Consider the following 22,255-nt stretch of genomic DNA (forward strand, 5'->3'; position numbering starts at 1 on the left):
TCCGGCGCCTAACTTGGGAAATCCCAAGTTAGGCGCCAATTTGGCCGAACAAAATGGAGAAAAAGGGTATACAATTATATATCCTTGGAAAGCTCTAGAAGTTAGCTTTTCCAATGTCGCTGAAATCACATCAATTGGACCTTTATAGCTCAAGTTATGTCTGTTAGAGTGCAAGGAGGTCAGAATTGACAACATCATCCACTTTCTTCCTCTTCTTCTATAAAACTCCGTCAAATCCATCCGAATGCTACCTGAAATAAACAGAATTGTACACAACTCAAAGTAGCATTCATAGTGACAAAAAAGTATTTAAATCTTGATTAAAATTAACAATTCAAATGCAAATTCACTAGGAAAAGATAGGAAAGATGCTTACGCATCTCAACAACAAACTTGAATGGTTGCTTGTCCTCAAGCAACCAAAACTAATATAAACTTAGGATGTGAATTTGCGTGAGAAGTGAGTACTCAATTAAGCTCCTGTCTGTCTCAAAGTGGGGTTTATACACTGTAGTTCTGAATAGTTTTGACATCTCACTCTCCTTTGAATCTGAGGAATGTCACTGTCATTTGGGATTAGAATCCGGATAATATTATGAATTCTCTGGCCTTTATACTTTGGTTTAATCCTTGAATACAGCAAACTTTCTTTCAATCTCTTTTCTTTGGTGCTTTGCACTTTGAGCCTGGTCGTGACTTTAAATGCTTTATCTCAAGCTTTACTTGACACAAAAACACCACAAGCACTTAACTGGGGAACTCTCTTTTAGTTCTAATTTTTCTCTTAGTTACTCCCAGACAATGGTGCTCAAAGCACTTGATCTCAACTCTTAGTGATCTGTCTCAAGGATTACTTGACATATTTACACCACAAGCATATGACTAGGGAAACAACTCTTTGAGCTTTTAATCATGTTTGACCTCCCTAGTCATTGATGCTCAGAGTCTTGGGCCTTGCTTTTTTTATTTGCTGTTTATTTTGCTTCAACGATTAAGCTTTTGTTTAATTCAGAGAATTCATAATAGTTCTCTAAATTCCTTTTCCTTATGCACCAACATCCTTTGATTTAAATTCAACTATGCACTGTTCATATCATGCATTCAGAATCACAAATCATACAACCACATTTAAGTAAATAAGACTACTCTTAAATATAAACTCAATTTCTCATGCAGTACATTACTTCTTTTCTTTTCTTTTTAGATTCAATCTCAGTGAGCGGTACATGAGATAAATTTTTTTTAAACTAAAAGCAAATAACAGAATGAAACTAAATATAAGAACTGAAAGTACTAAAGATCATGCAGGCAATCGAAGCAATAGAAAATAGAAGACAACAAAATAAGAATGGAAGGGGAAATAAAATGAAAGGAACTCAATCACCTCAGTTATGCTGGTGGTCGTCTCATTCTTCTAGTTGTGCTCCTCCATGAAGAACATTCATCTCCCCATGGTGTCACTGATGATAAGGTAAATAGAGAGCACACTCTACAACACCAAACTTAAAAGTTTGCTTGTCCCCAAGCAAAGAAAAACTCTAGAGTGCCAAAAGTTTCTTTTAATTGCTCCTGTTCCTAATCTAATCATTCTGCATGACCAAAACACATGTAAAATAAGAAAAATTCTAAAAAAATTGAGATAAAGTAATTTAAAACCAGAACTAAAATAACTATAATGCTAAAATCAAAATAACTATAAAATTAAAACCAAAGTAACTACAAAACCAAGGGTACTAATAGTTGGGTTGCCTTACAACAAGTGCTTCTTTAACGTCACTAGCTTGGTGGTTGATTGTTGCTTTTTCTTCCTCTTCTTCCAGTTAGTTAAAAGAAATGACTTTAATGGACATGAGGAGAAAAATTATACCCACCAAAAAATAACTCCCATACAACTCTTTGATTCACTAGGACCAAGGAAAGCATATTCTAGTGTTGGGGAGAAGACTTCAATTCAAATGTGGGCAATGCATTTAGATTTTTCTTCTCAGGAGCTTGCATACATAGAATTAAAGGGACTTGTATGGCTTCCTCCAGAATGATTGGAATGTGCAAGAATAGAGTGTGCATGGCTTCCTTCTTCGTTTGTGTATCTTCCTCCTTTGTTTGTGCATCTTCCTCCTTTATTTTTGCATCTTTCTCTTCTTCCATGTGTGAGGGTGGAGAGTTCTCTAATTCACTGGAGTATGAACTCCTTTGATTGATTTCCTCACTTTCTTTCATAGGATCTTGCATTGTATCTCTTGGAAAGGAATTTGCTTGTTCCTCTTCCTGGGGGTTGATAATCAACTCCACATATTTCTCTATATTTTTTATACTCATTCTCATATCATGTATACATTCTTTCATGAGAAGCTAAAGAGCTGATGGTTCTTGATATAAATAAGAAGGAGATGATGGTTCTTGATAAGAGTAAAAAGAGTATGGTTCTTGGTATGAATAGGGAGATGGTGGCTCTTGATATGGGTAGAAAGGTTATGGTTCTTGATATAGATAGAGAGGTGGTGGTTCTTGGTATGAATATGGAGATGGTGGTTCTTGATAGTTGGAACATGGAGCATTGAAGTTGGTTTTGAATTTGCCAACCAAAATTCGGGTAGTTCCTCCATCCACAATAATAAGAATCATCCCTTGGGTGTGAGTAGTAACCCATGTGATCTCTCTCCATTATTTTTCCTTAGCACAAAGCACCAAACAGAATTAAATGCATCATATGGTAAACAGGCAAGTAAAGAAGAAAGAACATAAAGAAAAATAAAATAAAATATAGAAGAAAACAAAAATAAAAGAAAAATAAAATAAAAAAAATAATTTGAATAATTAAGAAAATAAAATAACTAATAAGCAAAAAGCTTAATTTCAGAAATTAAGCGAAAAAATTTAAATAAAATAAAGCAAAATATTTTTTTAATTTTAAAGAAATAAGTTAAATGAAATTAAAGCAAAAACGCCTAATCTAAGAAATCAAACAACCAGTAGTTGTCAATCACAGTCAATCCCCGGCAACGGCGCCAAAAACTTGGTGCGAAATTTAAAGTCCACAAACTAACCGGCAAGTGCACCGGGTCGTACCAAGTAATACCTCAGGTGAGTGAGGGTCGATCCCACGAGGATTGATGAACTAAGCAACAATGATTGCGTGATTTACTTAGTTAGACAAACAGAAAATGGTGTTTTGAGAGTTCAAAAGCATCAACAGCAAATTCAGGAAATCAGAAAGCAAGCAATAAATGGATTGTGAAATATATATGAGAAAACAATTAAGGTTTCAGTGATATTTATTTTCTGGATTAACTTTTCTTATCAACTATTTTAATCATGCAAGATTCAATTCATGGCAAACTATATGTGACTAAACCCTAATTCCTTAGACCTTTTTAGTCTCCTCTAACCTTCATCAACTGCCAATTCCTTGGTCACTTGATTCCAATTAGAGGATTTAAGTTCAATTCTAGTTTATATGCCACAAAAATCCTAATTACCCAAATATAAGAGGATTATATGTCACGTATCACGTTAAGTCCAGATAATTTGAGATTTAGGAGAAATTATTTTCAAGCTGTTGTTCAAGCAAAGAGCTTTTCCAATGTTTACAAGAACTCAATTAGAACAAGGGTCATACTTCCGTTCCACCCAGATTCATAAGATAAAGAACGAAAAAAATTCTTGAAATTGAAATCAATATATGAATTAAAATAGAACAGTAATAATATTAATTAATAGAATAAACAGAGCTCCAAATGTTAACAGTGGAGGTTTAGTTGCTCATGGTTTAGAGAGAAAACAGGGATTCTGTAAAACTGTAAAGTGCGGAATGAGGTAAGAGAGAAGAGACGAGCCCGAAGGACTGAATCTTTTTTCTTTTATATCTAATTCTAATTAATGTAAAATCTATTTTCTAAAACTAAATAATATTTTTTCCTATTTGTAAATAAAATAAAGTTTTAATCAAAACAAAATAAAATCTTCGTTGTTGGCTTCAATTGGCGTGGGGACCATTGCTTTCTTCAAGGCTGGCGCCTAACTTGGGCTGAGCCAAGTTAGGCTCCAGTATGGCAGTATGCTTTGGTGTGATTTGGCTTCAATTGGCACCTAACTTGGGAAATTCCAAGTTAGGCGCCACCATTCCTGAATTGATTATGCGTGTAAGTCTTCATCCGGCGCCTAACTTGGGAATCCCAAGTTAGGCGCCAATGTGGCCAAAAAAATGGAGAAAAAGGGTATACTATTATATATCGTTGGAAAGCTCTGAAAGTTAGCTTTCCAATACCGTTGAAATCACGTCAATTGGACCTATATACCTCAAGTTATGTCTGTTAGAGTACAAGAAGGTCAGGATTGACAGCATCATCCACTTTCTTTCTCTTCTTCTATAAAACTCCGTCAAATCCATCCAAATGATACCTGAAATAAACAGAATTGCACACAACTCAAAGTAGCATTCATAGTAGCAAAAAATTATTTAAATCTTGATTAAACTTAACAATTCAAATGCAAATTCAATAGAAAAGATGCTCACGCATCACTAACATAAGGGGAATTCTAAGTCTAAGTCAACAATTCTCAAACCTTCTCAATTCTCCAACAGAGCCATAATTAGAGATAGTACAAAGGAAGGAGTCCTCTCCGGGAGATGAAGGAGTCAAGTATAAGGCTCGCTTAGTTGCAAAAGGATACAGTCAGGTACCAGGTGTAGATTTTAATGAGGTTTTCTCACCTGTAGTAAAACACTGTTCCATTCGGGTTCTGCTCGGTTAGAAAAGAGTTGAATACCCCATCAAACAAAGTCTACGGTTCAGCCGGAAACTAGTCACCCTTCCAACTTGTCCTCGATAGAGGCTCAAAGAAGTAATGCCCTCTTGAAAGAAGAAATTCAATAGTGTGTGTTGGGGCTACTCACAAGAGATCCCCATGCATACTAGGAAGAAGAACCTGTTAACGAAAGAGAAATAAGAGAAAGCAAGTATAGCCCTCAGCATCAACCAACACCAGCATGAGGGACCTCTCAATTGTACAAACACAAGCAATACAAATAAGTAATACACAAGTAGGTACAAGTAAAGCAAGTATTATATAATCAAGTAACATAACATATACGATTAGACAGTTCAAAACAAGTAAGCAAACCCATATAAGTCAAACATATGCAAATGATGTATGCCTGTCTAATGGCTGATGATATCATCTGTTGGTTAGATAGCCAACCCGACATGTCCTAGTAGCTAACCATTGGACAGTCCCTACAAGTGCGCATCCCCAAGATCAAAATCTCAATTATTCATTATACATATATCCATGGGGGAGAGCTCATTCGAAAAGGTATAAGTGTCCGGTCACACTTACGACGCAAGGTCAACAGAATCTCGGATCTTAACTTGGAGCAAGTGGAGCCGACCCGCTACATCTACTCAAGAAAATCCGAAACTCAAATAATTTCACAAATCTCAAATCATTATCAACTGGGAGCAAGTGGGGGCCAACCACTATATCTACTCCAGGAGGCTTAAACCAAACCCAAAGCAAGTGGATCAATGCCACTGCATCTACCCAGGTAGGTATATTAAATTCAGAATCAAGCTCATATAACAATCTTATAATCATTATCATTCTCATCGTCAATCTCATAATCATCATCATGATCATTATCAATACCATGATCATCATCAATCTCATTATCAATCTCACAATCATCATCATTCTCACTTAACATCTTGTTCATTTCTTTCAATTTTACTAACTCAACCCATTGAGATTTATCCCTAACTCTTCCATCCTCAATTCCACCGGCTCTAGACCCATATCGAAGTTTATAAAGGTTTAAGAGGCTAAAAGAATGGTTAAAAGTCATAAAAACACATTTTTCCAAATTCTGGGAGGTGTGCGTATGCATACATGTGGTGTGCGTACGCACAGGCTGAAAACTTGGGTGTCCGCGTACGCATGCAAAGGTCTGCGTACGGATAAGGTAAAAAATTTGTAAGTCGCGTACGCATGACCCCAATTTCAGACCATGACGCATACGCAGAGGCACTTGGCAGAGGCCAATGCCCGCGTACGCATGACAAAGGCAAAATCTGATATGTTGCAAAAATCAATTTTTCAGTCTAATTTTTAAAACCTCATAACTTTTTCCACAAAATTCTGTTTTCAACCATTCTTGAACCATTGGAAAGATCGATAAATAAATTTTCATAAAAATCTAATTTTGAAAGTTTTTCAACTCCGAAAACCAAGTTACGGCCCGTCAAAGTTGGCTTAAAATCTGTTTTTACCAAAAACACACATTTACTAATTTTCCAATGATTCACTAGCCTCAATTATTTTCAACCAATAAAATGAACCCAGACTAACTCAAGTTACATATTTACACACAACTAATTCCAAACCTACTCCTTTTACATATTCCAACTCAAATACATCCATTCGACATTTCAAAAACCTCATTTTTTACTATCTCAATCAATTAAATTCTCATACATTACATACCAATTCATTCAATCTCATACATTATCACACCATTCAATCATCACTTACTATCCTTACCTTTTTCCGGCTTCCGGCCCAATATTCATCAAATTAATACACATGAACTCATATTCATATAATTCACTATCCAACACCAATTCCAATCAATCCAACAATAATGCATCACCCAAAACATCAATTATTATATCATATCTTCTACACGTACCAAATCCATCCAAATACTCAATTCAAACCTAATCCTAGGGGCATCTAGCCTAGGATTTCATACCACATTATACGGTATTTAAATGAAACTAAAATCGTACCTCTTGTAGTCACAACAATTTGATCCTTCCTTGTAAATTTTTCACTAAGCACTAGCTCCAAGCTCCACCAAGAGTTTCACAAGCCAATTTCAAGTTTCCAAGAGTACCAAAATCTCACCCAACAACTCGAAAACAACCAATATCAAACATACATCAACCTAAGATTTATAAAATCTAGTAAATCACAAGGGTTAGTGATTTCTTACCTCAATCCACTAAATTTTGTGATGAATATCACTAATGACTCATACTGGAGCACTCCTAAACAACCAAAATCACAAGATTTTCTCAAAACTCAACCCAAAAACACGAAATAGAGAGAGAAACGAAAACTGGGCATGAGTTTCGAAATTTCTTACCACAATACCTAGATAAACTTGAAGAGCTCGTCAAGAGTGACGCATGGCCGCAAACGACTCGTCGATCGGAGCTCCAGAGAGAAAGTTATAGTGATTTGAAGTTTGGGAAGCTAAGTTTTGTTTCTCTCTTCTCTATATCCACCCCTCCCTCTCATTTTTAGGGTTAAATGAGCTTCAATGCTCATAAATGGTACTTATATACCTTGGGCTTGGGTCCCACTTGGGTCCGGTTCACGTATATGACCCGTTGGCCTAATTTTGGGACAAAACCTTTAAGATTAGCATTTTAAATCGCACTTTAGATATTTTTACTTTTTAAATCATAAATTCTAACTTTCTAATCTTTCTTACTAAAAATTAGTTTTCTCAGCTACAGTACCAGACAAATCTCGGACGGTACTGCCGATCAAATTTTCGGTTCGCGTTTTTACTCAGAAAACTATGTTTTCCGACTTAGAAAAATCCATTGAGTCCAAATATCATATCAAAACTAACAAATTATGATTATTATATTTTATAACCATTCTCGCCCATTTTTAATTTATTTCTTAATTAACCTACGGTGTGACCGGGTTTTACAACTATTTTCTTTGAAAAATCGGAAATACTTTTTCTTAATCATATATGCACATATAACCAAATTCAATCACAATCCTCACACGTACCAGACTTCGTATAGAAGTAACTTACAAATATATATACATATATATCATTACAAGTCATGCTTCCTATCCCTCTTGAAAGATTATAAAGATAAAGACGAGAAAAATCTATAATATATATACAATGCTAAACAACACATCCAAATGCGTAGAAGGAACCCCTTTAAAACTCTTCGTCTGTCCTGAAAAGGGAAATCTGTATGCGATGAAAACATCGTCCTCACTGGTTCGAAGTAGACAATTTCCAAGAATTGTCATAAGAGGATACATATAAGAAAAGAATTGATTTCAACTGCAGTGATTATCGTTCGTCTTACGAATCCATTCAAAACATTAATAATTAATTATCCAACAATTCAAAATTCACTTCTTTAGTTAAAAGAATTTCAAAACTCAATTAATATCTCATAACATAATCAATTTCAACCTTCGACTCAACATATAATTAAATCTCGTTACGGCCTCCGGCCAAAATCAAATCAACTCTGTCTCTGGCCCAAATCAAGTTAAAACATGGCCTCCGGCCTAACTCAAATTAAATCACCATTAAAACTCAGTCTCAAAATAGAATCAATTACCAGCATCAAATGGTACAAGGCAAATACAATTAGAGAACAATTACAGTCAATACCACATCAGGAACAACCCTCAGTGTCACCACTGCCAGCATAAGAGATCTCTCAGTTGTTCAAGCATAGACAAAACAATACAAGAAAAATACAAATAGAGAGAACAGTTACAGCAATTAATTCAATTAGCATGTATATACAATTATTCAAATAGGCAAGCCAAATACAAGATGCATACCCAAACAAATATACACAAATGCGAATGATGCATACCTGCCCTATGGCCAATGAGCTCATCTGTCGGCTATACAGCCAAACCCGACATGTCCGGTAGCTAACCCTGGACAATCCCTCGATGCGTGCATCCCCAAAGCTCGTATTCATATTCATTGATCAATATCCATTGGGGAATCATCCGAGAAGGTATAAGAGCCTGGCCACATCTTGCGACGGAGGGTCAACAAAGTCTCAATTCCATTCTGGAGCAAGCAGGACAAAACCACAATCCTTGCATCTACTCAGGAAGCTCAAATACCAACCGAGAGCAAGTGGGACAAAATCACAATCCTTGCATCTATCCCGAAAACTCAAATACCGACCGGGAGCAAGCAGGACGAAACCACAATCTTTGTATCTACCCCGGAAGCTCAAATTTCAAAAATATCTTTTAAAAAGTAAGTTAAATCCATTCCTCTTTCATAAAACTCCTTTTCACTAAATCAAAAGTCTCAAATTAACTTCATTAATCCATTCTTTAATTCCATTTGAAATTTTCAAAAGCATAACTCTTATATTTGAATCGATTGCGTAAAACTCACTTTCAACTTCATTTTCAAGTTTAATAACTTCTTAAAAGATCCAAAAATCATTCCTTTTCACCGATCAAATTCAAATTTTGTAAATTCACTAAAACTCCTCAAAATGTAATTCTTTAATCAAACTCAAAACATAAGTCTTTTCATATTAAATCGAACTCAAAACATAATTTTTTTCTTAGTAAATCAAACTCAAAATAGTATAATTATTTTCTTAATAAGTCAAACTCAAAACAAAACCCTTTTCGTAATAAGTCGAACTCAAATTATAACTCTTTTCTCAATAAATCAAACTCAAAACATAATTCCTTTCTTAATAAATAAAAATAAAAATATAATTCTTTTCTCAATAAATCGAACTGAAAACATGACTCTTTTCGTAATAAATCGAAATCAAATAATATAATTCTTAAATAAGATTTTCTTTTAAATAACACTTCAAACAAAGTCTTAGAGTTTTATAAAAACTTCGGTAGCATCCTCTAAAATTCGAATTTTGCCACCCTTCAAAGGTCCCAACAACCAACCAAACATCTCTCAGTCATTCAAATCACTTCCAATAAACCATTATCACAACAATAACAACTCAACTCAAGGGATCAACAAAGTCTAGAACTCAAGCAACCAATCTCATCAATCACAATACAAACTAACTTCAACAAAATCAATTCATAACTCAGAATTCTCATCCTTCTCAAACAGTTTCAAAACCAAACCATTCCTTAATATAAATGTATATAAATTAGATTTTCAACGCAACTCATTTCTCAATATAAATAAACCAATCAGATTTCCAAATCAAGCTTTCATTAACCATCACAATGCCAACTCAATCAATCAAGAATTCAATCAAGTAAACAATTACATTCTTTCAAAATAACTCAATCAATCCATAAGACTCACATAATCACTAAAAATATATTTTTGCATCAATATCGACTTATAACAATTCTTGACAATAAAATGAGTTTAAGGAAAGCGTCCTTACCTCGATTGTCAAAGCTCGGAAACTCTAAAATGTGTCAAAAACTAGTTTTTCTCCCGGCCCGCAACAGTTGTAGCCGTAACCACAGCTCCATACCGCTTCTGTAACAACAACTACAACTTCAAACGTGACACGTAATAACCGAAACTCAACCCTATCACAATAACATCACAAAACATAAGCATAATATAACAGAAACTGATATCTCAAGGGTTCTGGAAAGAAATTATTTATTGCATTTAGAAAGTAATAGAGGAATAGAACGGGGGTAAGTAAGGTTAGGGAAGGGGTGCGGCTGCGTGTGTAGGGGTTGAAAGATGTGAGAGTGTGAGTGTTTGTAATATTAGGATTAGGGTTTGTTTTGGGTAAAATTAGGTATAAGGGTAATTTTGGTCATTTTAATAAAAGTAGGGGTTATAGAGTAATTGAAAATCAATCTAAATCCAACATTAACATTTATAAAAATACTATTTAAGTTATCAATTTATAAATTATTTTTAAATAAATACTCTAATTCAATAATTTGAGAGTAATCAAATTAATTTTTTTTAAATTATAAAATAAAGTTCAAAATCTAATTATTCAAATTGAAGCATATAAAATACTCATTATTTTCAATCACTAAAGCTTTAAATCAATAATAAAAAAATAATCAATTAATATAAAATTCTCTAAAAATATATTCTTAAATAAATAAAATAAATAATAAATAATTTATTATTTAATTTCTAAAATTTGGGATCTTACGTTGAGTCTAGTATAATGTCATAAAAAATGAGGAGGTTTCAAGCTCTTTTGGTTTAATTATAAATTTTTTAAAGAAAGATTATAAAATAGGTTCTAAATCTATATTAAAATACAAGGCAATCAACTTCTAAGAGTCATAACTCAATCTACAAAGCTTTGAATTATATGAGACTAGATTGTAGTGAAAGTTAGATGCGCCTAGTGTTATAGTATCAAATTTTTAAGATTACATCAATTGTGTGATTTGATGTAAATTTTTAAAGGAGGGTTACTACACTGGTTTTCATGAATTATTTTGTATAAAATAAATCCGGTTACACAACTTTACCTAACATCCTAGCATTGATAATGATACATGCAGGTTCCAACCTTGATAACAATTACGATATAAAATTCATTTGAAATAGGAAGGGATCTTCCCTATTAGTGGTGGATCACTCCAAATAGAATAGTTTGTTGATAACATGATTCCTTGGGATCACAGGGATTGATGATCCATCCTTACTGAGTCATAAATACAAAAGGGGCATGGGGATAGCAGGCATGGGAACTATCAAGCGTCTGCGGGAAGAACCTGTGGTGATGGGAGCTGTGGATGAGGTTCTCTGAGTACATCTATCACGTCACTTTGATAAACTTACCGATATGAAGTATGACAGGACTAAAGACCCCAAGAACACTTAACCATTTTTGAGGCCAAGATAAACTCCAAGACTCCAGTGGATGTCGTCTGATGTCATACTTTCCTAATAATCTTGTCTGCCCAGGCAATCAAATGGTTCAACTCATTTTCTAAAAGGACGATATCATGTTTTGCCTACATCTTAAAACGTTTCCTAACAAACTTCAAAACTAGGATGACCAAAGCACAACACTTGATTACCTTCCTAAGGGTTACCAGCACCCAAAAAAATCCATGAGGAAGTAATTAGACCATTTTAATGATGCATGCCTCAAGATTAATGGATTATGGATTGACAGACGTAGTGGCGAGTTTAAGCTTCATCAATGGGATCTAAAATGAGGATTTTCGTAAACACTTGCTTTTGCCATAACTTAGATTAATAGCCAAGGATTTCCACTAAAATTTGACGTTTTTCCTTACCTTTGAATCCTTCATACCTCCAACAAATACAAACAATGCATACATCTACCACAACAAGATCACATTTATTTTAAATAGCACATAAATAGTCATTTAAGCAATCCTAAATAATTATACGCACTCAAATATAGGAGTATATATTAGTCGGGTGAAACCGAATTTTTCTAACTCAGACTCGCCCTTAAACACTAGGTCTATTTTTTAGACTCTAACCTGATCCTAGATTCGATGAAACCTAAACATTTTTGGGCCACAATTATACCGGGTCTAAATCGGGTGAAAACAAGCCTATAAAGTTTTAACAATAATTTATAAAGAAACTTATTTATAAAAAAATTTATTTATGATGCACTTATTTATAAAAAAGAAACTTGTTATCGAAAAGTTGATATCCATATTTGAATTTAAATTTGTCCACCCGACCATAAATAATGATCGGATCTATTTTTGAGGTCCTTACCAACTCTAGACCCGGTGCCATTAAAATGTTCGGAGGCCGGATCTTCGGGTCGGACCGAACCATGTACATCCCTACTCAAGTACAACAAACATTGCACTTGATGAATGTCTATTCTAATAAATGAATAATAAAATAAATTTTAAGAAATTGAAAAGGCTTTTGACAACAAGTCTTTACTACATTTATATTTTCTTATGATTTTTTTTATAAAAACAAGACTATTTTTATAAAAAATATTTATTATCAATTACTTAATATTACTGTAAACAATTCTAATAATTAGATTTTGTTTTTGTTTTTCGAAAAACTTTACTGGATCTATTAAAATATATTTGTTACGATATTCTAACCAGTAAAAACAAACATATATAATAAAGACTATATAGCCAAATAGATTTCCAAAAAATTTCTTTAAGACACTTTCCTTCCTAACTAAATTTTATTACTCACGTTCGATATCTATAATTTCAACCAAAATACACTTCGAAGCATAGCCTAGTGGCTGATCTCTGGCCTCCGAAATAGATCTGCACTAGGCTCGATTCCATATTGTCTGTTAGCGTATACATATGAGCAAAAATCTTTACATAACACAGTTTTTAACCTTTTTGAAGTGGAATAAAAATTCAGACCCAAAAACAAATGGTGGAATAAAAACTTGCGAGTGCTGGCACTAGCTGATGGGTTACATTTTCTAGCCCCATTTCTCAGAATAAACTGGTGGATCAATAAGTTCAATAATGTGCATGCAGAAACTGAGTGTAGTAATGCCTTATTGCTCCATTTTGAGTTTCTTGCACTTACAGCAGTAGCTAGAAAACTTTGTTGCACAGTAAGAATTCAATCTAGTCTTCATCTACAATTCGAAGCTGTTTCACACGTCGACGAGGACCACACCCTGAATCTAAAGAGAACATTATAAATGGGAAATCAGGAAATGAATTCAATATACTAAGTTTAACTCAGTGTATGACGTAAAGTTAAAATTCTTTAGAAACTTATTTGAGTTTTTTTTTTTTTTCCTCTTAAATACCTAGATACCCATAAAAAAATTTTCTCCGAAAACACCCCACTTTTTATTTGAAAAAAAAAAAAAACCAATGAATTCGTCACTTAATTCATTGGGACCTATTTTGTCTTATTACTCTTGTTGTATTGATAATCTACGGGGTAAAGGTATTCCATTTTTTTCCCCTTAAGAAGCTTCTCTTCACATGCTTTTTTTAAAAAAATAAACAACTATAAATTTCAAACAAACTAATTACACTTTTAGAAGAAAAAATATTGGTGTGGGAGAAGAATTCATCTTGAGTCATTGATTTGATTCGGTCAGAAAAGAAGAAATTACGAATTCTCAGGTAATTATTGGGGATCCAAGCTGGATTTCCCTCACAAAAATTATACTATTTATATATATGAACATATTTGTGGCCACCATAAACCAGCAGATGTAGAATGTATAACAATGAATGAAATTTTGATATTAATAACTGCCCTGCCAACTAGTGAGACTCATTCACTTAAATTACTTTTTGAACAATAGATATGAAAAAATGTCAAAGTTTTGCACACTAATAATACATAAAACTTAAAGTATAATAATATAACATCTCAATAGTATTCCTAAATATGCTTCTCAAAAGAGTTTATTTTGAAGTCTTAAAAAGCATTTATTTAATTTTTTTCCCCATGCAGGAACTAGAGGACGTTTAAGAGAATCAAGAGACAAAAAAGATAAACCATTTTTCAGAAATCAATTATTTGAATTATCGATTCATATATAAATATATCTGTTTAAATAAACTATTATTTTTATCCATAACAATTCAATACACTAACAAATTTATCCATAAAAGAAGTTAATTTTGGAAGAACAAAGAATGACCTCCATACAAGAAAAATATCATCCATTAATTTCGGTCATAAGTAGATCCATAGGCGTTTTGATATTTCCATAGATAATTTCTTTATTACGGGTAACTTTTATGAGTATAAATATTTTAAATAATTATCTAAATCAATCCTTAAAATTTTTAAAATCAAATACTTCTACAAATTTTAAAACACCCAAATTTTAAAAAATTTTAAAATAATCCCTAAAAAAATTTAAAAATTCCAAATTAAACAAATCAAATTGGAAAAGAACTGTATTGTTAGAAACTTTTGTGTATTCTAAAATCTAAATAGACAAAGCGTCCCATATTAAAATTTTAAGATAATTTAAAACAATTACAAGAACAGTCGTATTGATCATGGCATAACAGTGACAACAGGAAACCCAAAATGAAAATAATACATAACCGCCGAGCCATAGTACACTGCCAAAATAATGATACAGAAATATATGGTAGCACCAAGGTTCTGAAAATCGGACTAGTCATCAAACTATTCTAGTCATTGATTTATTAGTTTAATAGTCCAACCGGTTCAACTGTAGTCTAACCGAAAAACCGTTTTATAATAAAATTTATATATCAAATTTGGGGACTTTTGTGATCCCGTTTTATGGAAGCAACCATAAACACATACATAGGAGGGAAAATTAGAACATGATATGATGATGATAATGACGAATAAACAATTACTAAATCTCTGGGCTCTAGCTATGATTTCCATGAGTATTCATATAGTAAACCTAACAATTCTTATAAAGCACAATATACAACAATAATTTTTCTGTGAAGCTCATGAAAAGATACTGCTACAAAATTTTTGCTATTGTTATATCTCAAATTCTCAAATGAATTCTATTTTGTGATATATCATTATCAAATTTCAGCTCCCTCAAATTCTCAAATGAACTGACTCATTCAACTAATATATACTAAATTAGTGAAATATAGATAATCAGTGATCACTGATCAGTTCAACTTTGTTCAAAAGACAGTGACATTTCTTTAGATAAAACAAAAGTGTTACTACCAAGAAGTACATTATATAATCATCCATCAAGTTCAAATTCACAAACATAAAGGTTAACCATCGCCACACTTGACAAATAACCTTAAAACAATATAATATAATCATTTCAACACAAAGTTCAATAGCAGTTATTTTCAACAATTTCCAGCAATCATAGGTAGAAGTAGAACCCATATTAAGGTGACATTTGAGTTTTTAAAAAAGAAAAGAAAATCTAACTCAAATGTCAACCCTAAACCCAAATAAAAGTATCACACGCTGAAATAAACTTTCAATGTAGCAATAACAGGCAATCATCAAATTACACAAGTGCTAGAGCACATGATAACTCCAAAACCTGTGGCACCAATAAATCAAAATTAATTTTTGGCTGCCTCTAATACAAACATCCAAACATGAATGATTATGTTCCAAATATTACCCTACTTTCAGCTCAATCTGACACATTCTGTTCTGTTCAATAGCATCACAAAATACTAGCACCAAGTAAAATACATCACAATCAAACAAAATAGAGAACCTAACAAGCTACCTTCAAATAAACATTGATTCATAGAAGAAAACAAAATCACAAAAGCAAAGCAAATTATATTGGGTATACATCAAAAATTGTCTCTGGTACAAGAAAATTAAGGCTCCAGAATGTCAAGTAGTTCATTCTTTCATAAAGTAACAAGGTTTAATCATACACAAGCAAATTAGTCAAATTAAGGCTCTATTAGGGTAGAACATATCAAAGAGATTAAAAGGACGAAGACGAAGACGAAGAACGCGGCTTAGCAGACGGAAGACGACGAACGCCGAGCTGACCTCGAGGAAGAAGCTGCGATCAGTGAGAGCGATCAAAGGTCGAAGACTTGGAGCACGCCAAAAGCACTAAGAGGGAAGCTCCTGAGTGCGCAACGGATGGCGGTGGTGGTGGAGGCTACATGGCTAGGGTTTCTTTTGGTTGAGGGCAGTGCAAGGTTCTGAATTGTGAAGGAAAGAAAAGGAGAAAGGGACTGGGCTGCTGGAACAAGGAAGGGATCAGATTGCTTTTTGGTTTTAAACGAAACATAAAACGGCGACATTTCATTAAACCAGCCGGGTCCCGGTTCAGTCCAACTGGCCGGTTCAACAGTTTTCATGCGGTTTTCGAAATGGCAGTATCTCCTGATGGACCAAACTGCAGACTTCCGGTTCCCGGTCAGACCGGTGACCAGCCGGTCTAGTCCGGTTTTCAGAACCATGGGTAGCACTGTAACACACAAAACATGGGATCCACAAATGTACAATGTATTGTGTTCGGTATACTTTAGCAGCAGGTAAAATTTACCCTCCACTTCTACCCTCCAACTAAACATATCCTTAGGGAGAGTTTGATGTGGAGTGAAAACAAAAAAGGGAAGTTTCATGGATTAGGCCATATATAAAATTACATATGAAATTAATCTATAAAAAATTTCTCCCACGTTTTTAAACCCACACGAGACTCACCATTAAGAACAACTCTCAAAACTAGTTTCTTCACAATATAGCATCAAACTATAAGCATATAACTGAATATTTGAATCACAGTAACATTACCAAGTCCGAATCATACACAAACAATAATAATGAACATAGAAACATGATCAATGCAAATTTTCGAAGTTCAGTTAAATGTTTTACAATATAAACAGTTACTAAAGCACAACCTGAAACAATTATTATACACATGAGCTAAGATATTCCACACTGAAAAAGCTAGAATTAACAAGACGGATAATACACAGCGGCAGAACCATGAAAAAAATAAACATCAGGAGACAAAAAATTGAATTCATCTATCTACTGGTCAGTACGAGGTTGCAAATTAAAGCACATACACTTATCTTTCATAGCTTCAGATTCACTTGCATACTCTTTGAATCTGTATTCTTCCTGCTTAAACGTGGAAGGAACCTTTCCCTGACTGTAGCATTGGTTACACAAACTAAAATGAGATTTTATCTCCTTGAACCGGGAACCGATAATTGGGTAGCGACAAACAGCACACACGCTGTTGCCATGTCGATTTCTATCCCCTGCTTCAAGCTTCACCAGAGTAGGCATGATGCCAAACCCCCAATCTGGATCATCAAACATAACAAGAAACTCGGAGAAAGACACCATTGAAGTATCCGATTCTCCATGAACTTCCATTAATTCACTAACCCCTTGTGAAGGAACATAAATAGCCCTTAACAACTTGATATATGTTGTAGCATCAACTTTCCTAACGCTAGCACCGTCTTCATTCATGGGACGCCAAACAAGAGCATCAAAGGCAACCCTTTTGCGTCTTTCCGGAGGACCGCCACAAATAGGAGCGAGAATGGCAAAAAACATTCCCAGATCCACTCTGCCTGAGCCACTTTCATCCAAAACAGAAAGTATCCTCTCATTTATGGCTTTTACTGCTCCTTGAAAAGTCTCGGGCTTTAAAAAATTAAGTAATCTGTGAAGAATTTCTTCCAAGTTTGGCTTCCGAATGGACTTTTCTGGAACACCACTGCCTGAATACGACACTGGCACATCATGTTCACTCATTTCCTTCTTCAAAAGCTCCACACTGCAACGATTTAACCTAGAAACCCTCTGAAGTGCTCTGATTTGCAAGGCAGTTGCTAATTCCTGCCTCACAGTAGTCTTGTCTCCAACAACCTTGAATTTGGATGGTTCAACTTCAAGATACGTTGACTCCCCAGAAGAACCTCCATTAGTTTTTGTCTTCTTTTTCTGCAGCTGCTTCAGATGTGCTATCGCATCGTGCAACTCAACCCTATTCGTCATTTTCAGCGCTTCCTTCAAAGATTTCTTGGCTTCTTCATTCTCCCCAGCTCCCAGCAATGACACAGCCTTATTCAGCTGTGCTCGCCAATGATTTGGCCAAACGGCTAAAACCCGAGTGTACATCTCTGAAGCCCTCTGGAACCTACCAAGATCCATATAAAGCCCACCCAAATTGTATAGAGCATCTACATGACCAGGCTTCAAATCAATAGCTTTCTGAAACACCTCAATTGCCCTCTCATCGTCATTCATGGCATGCAAAGCCGAAGCCAAGTCACAATGCGCATCAGCATAATCAGGCTTCATGAAAATTGCTTCCTCCAACGCCTTCACTGCGGCCCTATACTCCCCTACACCGAAAAGTGCACTACCTAGTAGCTTCAATGCTCTAAAATGAGTGGGACAAAGAATTGCAGCCTCCCTATAATATTCACAGGCACTCAAGACCATACCTTCACCTTCCAGCGCAATCCCAAGGTTGACATAAATCTGCGGTAGCAAATAGGCCCACTGATTCCCGCCTGCCTCAGCTGCCTCCAAAGCCAACAGGTACTCCTCCTTGGCCTCCCTGTACCTGCCAAGAACATACAAACAATTCCCAGCCCTAAAATGTGGCCTCACATCCACAGGCTGCAACTCACAAGCCCTCTTGAAACTCACCAAAGCCTCCTTGAACAACTGATGCTCATACAAAACTCGCCCAATCGCCATGTGTCCATCAAATGCCTCTTCCCTTGACCTAGCAGCATCTGCCCTACCCCTCAAAACCCCTAATTCCTTCAAAAACACAGCATAATCATGTCCTGATTCTTCCCAAAACACCCTTTTCTCCGAAATCTCTGCGGAAGGCCCCAATTCCCGGGACCAACCGGCATCTGAATACGCATCAAAATTCTCCCCTTTCAATTTTCCATCTTTTGCCTGCTTCGTCCTCAGCCTCTTAATTAGAATCTCCAAATCGTCCACAATCTTCCAAGTGTCGTCGAACACAATCCCGTGGTTTGGCGACACGGCCCAAGCCGCCGTCCGTTGCTTCTTCTGCGTCTCCACCGCCATCCTCTCGTCTACAATGGACGAAGACGAGGCCTCGGACGCAGCCGCCGCCGAGGAGCCCTTAGCGGCGGCCGCAGCCTCCTCGAGGTTGAGCTCGAGGCCGAGTGCGTCGAAGTCCCTGTCCACGTCGCCGGCACCGTCGTCGTAGGTTCGGAGGAGGCCCTCGTAGGTGAGCCCCTTATCGCCGTCAATGAAATCGCCATAGGTTCGGAAAACCTCGTCGAGAATGGCGTTGATCTGTTCGTCGCTGAACTTCACCCTAGGGTTCACTGCCACAACAAGCGAAGCCATTTCCTCCCTATTGAGACCACCGTCGCTGTTCGCGTCGAATTGCTGGAAAATTCTCCGAACCTTCTCGGATCTCGTGCCCCTCGTCGCCATTTCCACAGCCTCCAAATCGACACTTGGTGGTTGTTACGGTATTTCAGGTGGTTTTGGGCTAAGAACAGAAAAAACCCTAATTCTTTTTTTTTTCCCCCAATTTTCCTAAATTGGAACCCTAATCAATTTGTTTAGGAACATTTTTGGGATTTTGGAGGGTGATGGGCTCAAAAATCGTTACTTGTTGTTCATGATAATCATGATGGAGTAGAAACCCTTAATTATTTTCTAAAACTAGGATTTATTTTACAATTGTCAATTGGGATTCAAAAATTGTTTAATTGTTGTTGATAACGGTGATGAGGATGGGCGGGTGTGTGTGGGGGTAATTCGAAAGGGGGCAGAAAAGGCAATCGGGGACCAATTCAAAAAAGCCATACCTTTGTATTTGGAATCTTAAATTGATTTTGGAGAAATCATTAGGATATTGATATTGATATTGATATTGATACCAGGTTAACTGTTTATTTTGGTTGTTAATCTCCGCTTTGCCAGAAGATCATTTTTTAATTTAATCTCTCTCTTTTTTAATAATATTGGGTGATCAAATTATTTGAATAACTAAATTTAATGAAATTAGTTTAATAATTTATTAGAATAATAAATTTATATGATTTTTTTTATTTGTGATTTTTGTCATTTTTAAAGGAGATTTTTTTTTTAAGTTTGTTTTTGTTTCTTATATGAAATTCTGGATTTGTTGAACAAACTCAGTAGTGAATTAAGATAATCTTTCTATAGTAAATTCAAGAGTGGATAGAAATAATTTTTTCATAACAAGCTCAAGAGGTGATGATTTTTAAAGATTTTGTGATACATGCTCAGAAAAATAATTGGGACATTCTAAAGTAAAAGGGCAGAATAAGAATTTTACACTTTTAGAAGGCTCTATCACTAGAGAACGTGCGAAAAAACTCAAGGAGAGCTTTAGAAACTTGGCAGCACTTACGCATAAGGAGTTACATCAAGTTCTAACCAAAGAAGAATGGGCAAGACCCATTGGGTTAAGACAGGACAACAAGAAGCCTAATAATGTTTTTCAAATTCAATGAGAAGCATAATTTATTATTAAATTTCGAAAATTTAGGCCTTTGTTTTAGTTTGTTCTACTGTTAGAGTTTGTTAGAAGATTTGTTTAGTTCTGATTTGTTTAGTAGTATTTTTTTAAATTAAAAATTTAAATCAAATCTGATTTAATTCATTAAAGATCAAATCTAATTTAAATTTCAAAATCTTATATCATCTTTTTTAGTTTGTTAGGGGCCTATTTAAACACCTTTGGTGGACCATTTACATAAATTTTAATGAATAAATTTTTCGTTGCTTTCAGCACGTTTTTATTGTGTGATTAAGTGAGGTGAGTACTTTGCTTTGCTTGTTGTAAGAACCAGAGTTTTCACGTAAAATCGCTTTAGTAAAAATAATAATTTTTAAGTGCCCGGAGTAGATTCAAAATTTAGAAGTTTTAATTTAAAAAAATAAAGGTTAAATTTGATTTCAATGAATTTTTCTGAATTGAAAAATGTATATTTTTCGAAAAGTTTTTGTAAAGAAATGCATATTGGCGCTTAAGCTGCCAGTACCGGCTCTAGTCTGTCCAGTACCGCATATTTTGGAAAATAAGATTTTGTAAAATAAGATTTTGAAAATTGATTTGTTGTTTTGAAAGAACAAAAATAATTTAGAATTGAAAACCAGGCACTAATCTTAAAGGTTTTGGCCCAAAGTAGGCCAAACGGACCAAAAACACTTAGCAGGTTGGACCGGGCCCAAGTCCAACATATATATGCCCTAACTAATGAGCTTTGAGCTCATTTTCCATCACAAAGAGAGAGAGAGAGGGGCGCGGTTTGAGAGAAGAGAGGAGAAGAGGTGATGTTAATATTCATCATCACCTTCCGAGAGCCATAACTTGAGCTACGGAGCTCCGATTGACGAGCCATTTACGGCCACGCGAAGCTCTCGTCAAGCTCTTCGTTTCTATCTAAGAAAATCTGGTAATAAATTTCATCTCAAGTTCCCGTTTCCTGCCCTAGTTTTTGTGCATTTTAGGTTTGATTTTTGAGTAGATTTTGTGATTTTGCTTATTTAGGTGATCTCTAGTAGCGGGTAATTGTCGAGCTTTACCCCAATTACCATTGGATAAGGTAAGAAACCTCTATATCCTTGTGGTTTAGTGTAGTGTGAGCTTTAGTTGTTAATGCATGGTTATGTTGTATGTTTGAAACTTGTTTTTGGAGTTGGTTGTGGCTTTTGGTTTGGCTTTGGTGGTTTGAAGCTTGATGGAAGCTTGTTGGAGCCAAGCTTTTGGTGTTTGTGCTTATTGAGAGTCGGCCAAGGTATGGTTTTGGTTTTCTTTATGTAATATGTAATGTTTCTGGACACTTAGGCTAGTTGACCTTAAGATAGGATTGAATGTTTAGGTGTATGTTTAATTGTATATAAATTTGATGTTTGATGATAAGTTGTATGGAGGTGGGTGATGAATGTTGTGATTTATTATTGTTGATGAGGGTTTGATGATATTGATGATGAGTAGGAGGTTGATAAGGGGTATGAGAGTTATTGGTGTTAATGATATATTGTGATGTTGGTTGATGTTGATGAGTGTGTATG

General features: G+C 35.0%; 1 protein-coding gene across 5 annotated transcripts; it reads right to left on the reverse strand.

Moving 5' to 3' along the window:
* On the reverse strand, nt 13,017-20,044 carry LOC107625320 (uncharacterized TPR repeat-containing protein At1g05150). 5 transcript variants are annotated; one of them, XM_021115839.1, is made up of 2 exons: nt 17,260-20,042; nt 13,017-13,388 (listed from the first exon to the last, which is right to left on the reverse strand). In XM_021115839.1, exons 1-2 carry the CDS (start codon nt 19,637-19,639, stop codon nt 13,336-13,338), a joined length of 2,433 nt encoding a protein of 810 aa, XP_020971498.1. In that variant the 5' UTR covers nt 19,640-20,042; the 3' UTR covers nt 13,017-13,335. The 5 variants fall into 5 exon arrangements, with proteins under 5 accessions (XP_020971498.1, XP_020971497.1, XP_020971499.1 ...); XM_021115838.1 differs by having other exon boundaries at nt 13,017-13,394; XM_021115840.1 differs by lacking the exon at nt 13,017-13,388 and adding an exon at nt 15,537-15,749.

The sequence above is a fragment of the Arachis ipaensis genome, chromosome B02 (assembly GCF_000816755.2).
Source record: "Arachis ipaensis cultivar K30076 chromosome B02, Araip1.1, whole genome shotgun sequence".
Lineage (NCBI taxonomy): Eukaryota > Viridiplantae > Streptophyta > Magnoliopsida > Fabales > Fabaceae > Arachis > Arachis ipaensis.

Excerpts from the sequence above, each read along its gene's own strand:
- LOC107625320 (XM_021115837.1), bottom strand. The coding sequence starts at position 19,639 with ATGGCGACGAGGGGCACGAGATCCGAGAAGGTTCGGAGAATTTTCCAG. Across the intron at positions 16,650-17,259 it reads TGAAGCTATGAAAGATAAGT|TGCTACCCATGGTTCTGAAA; the intron begins GTATGTGCTTTA and ends TGTGTGTTACAG.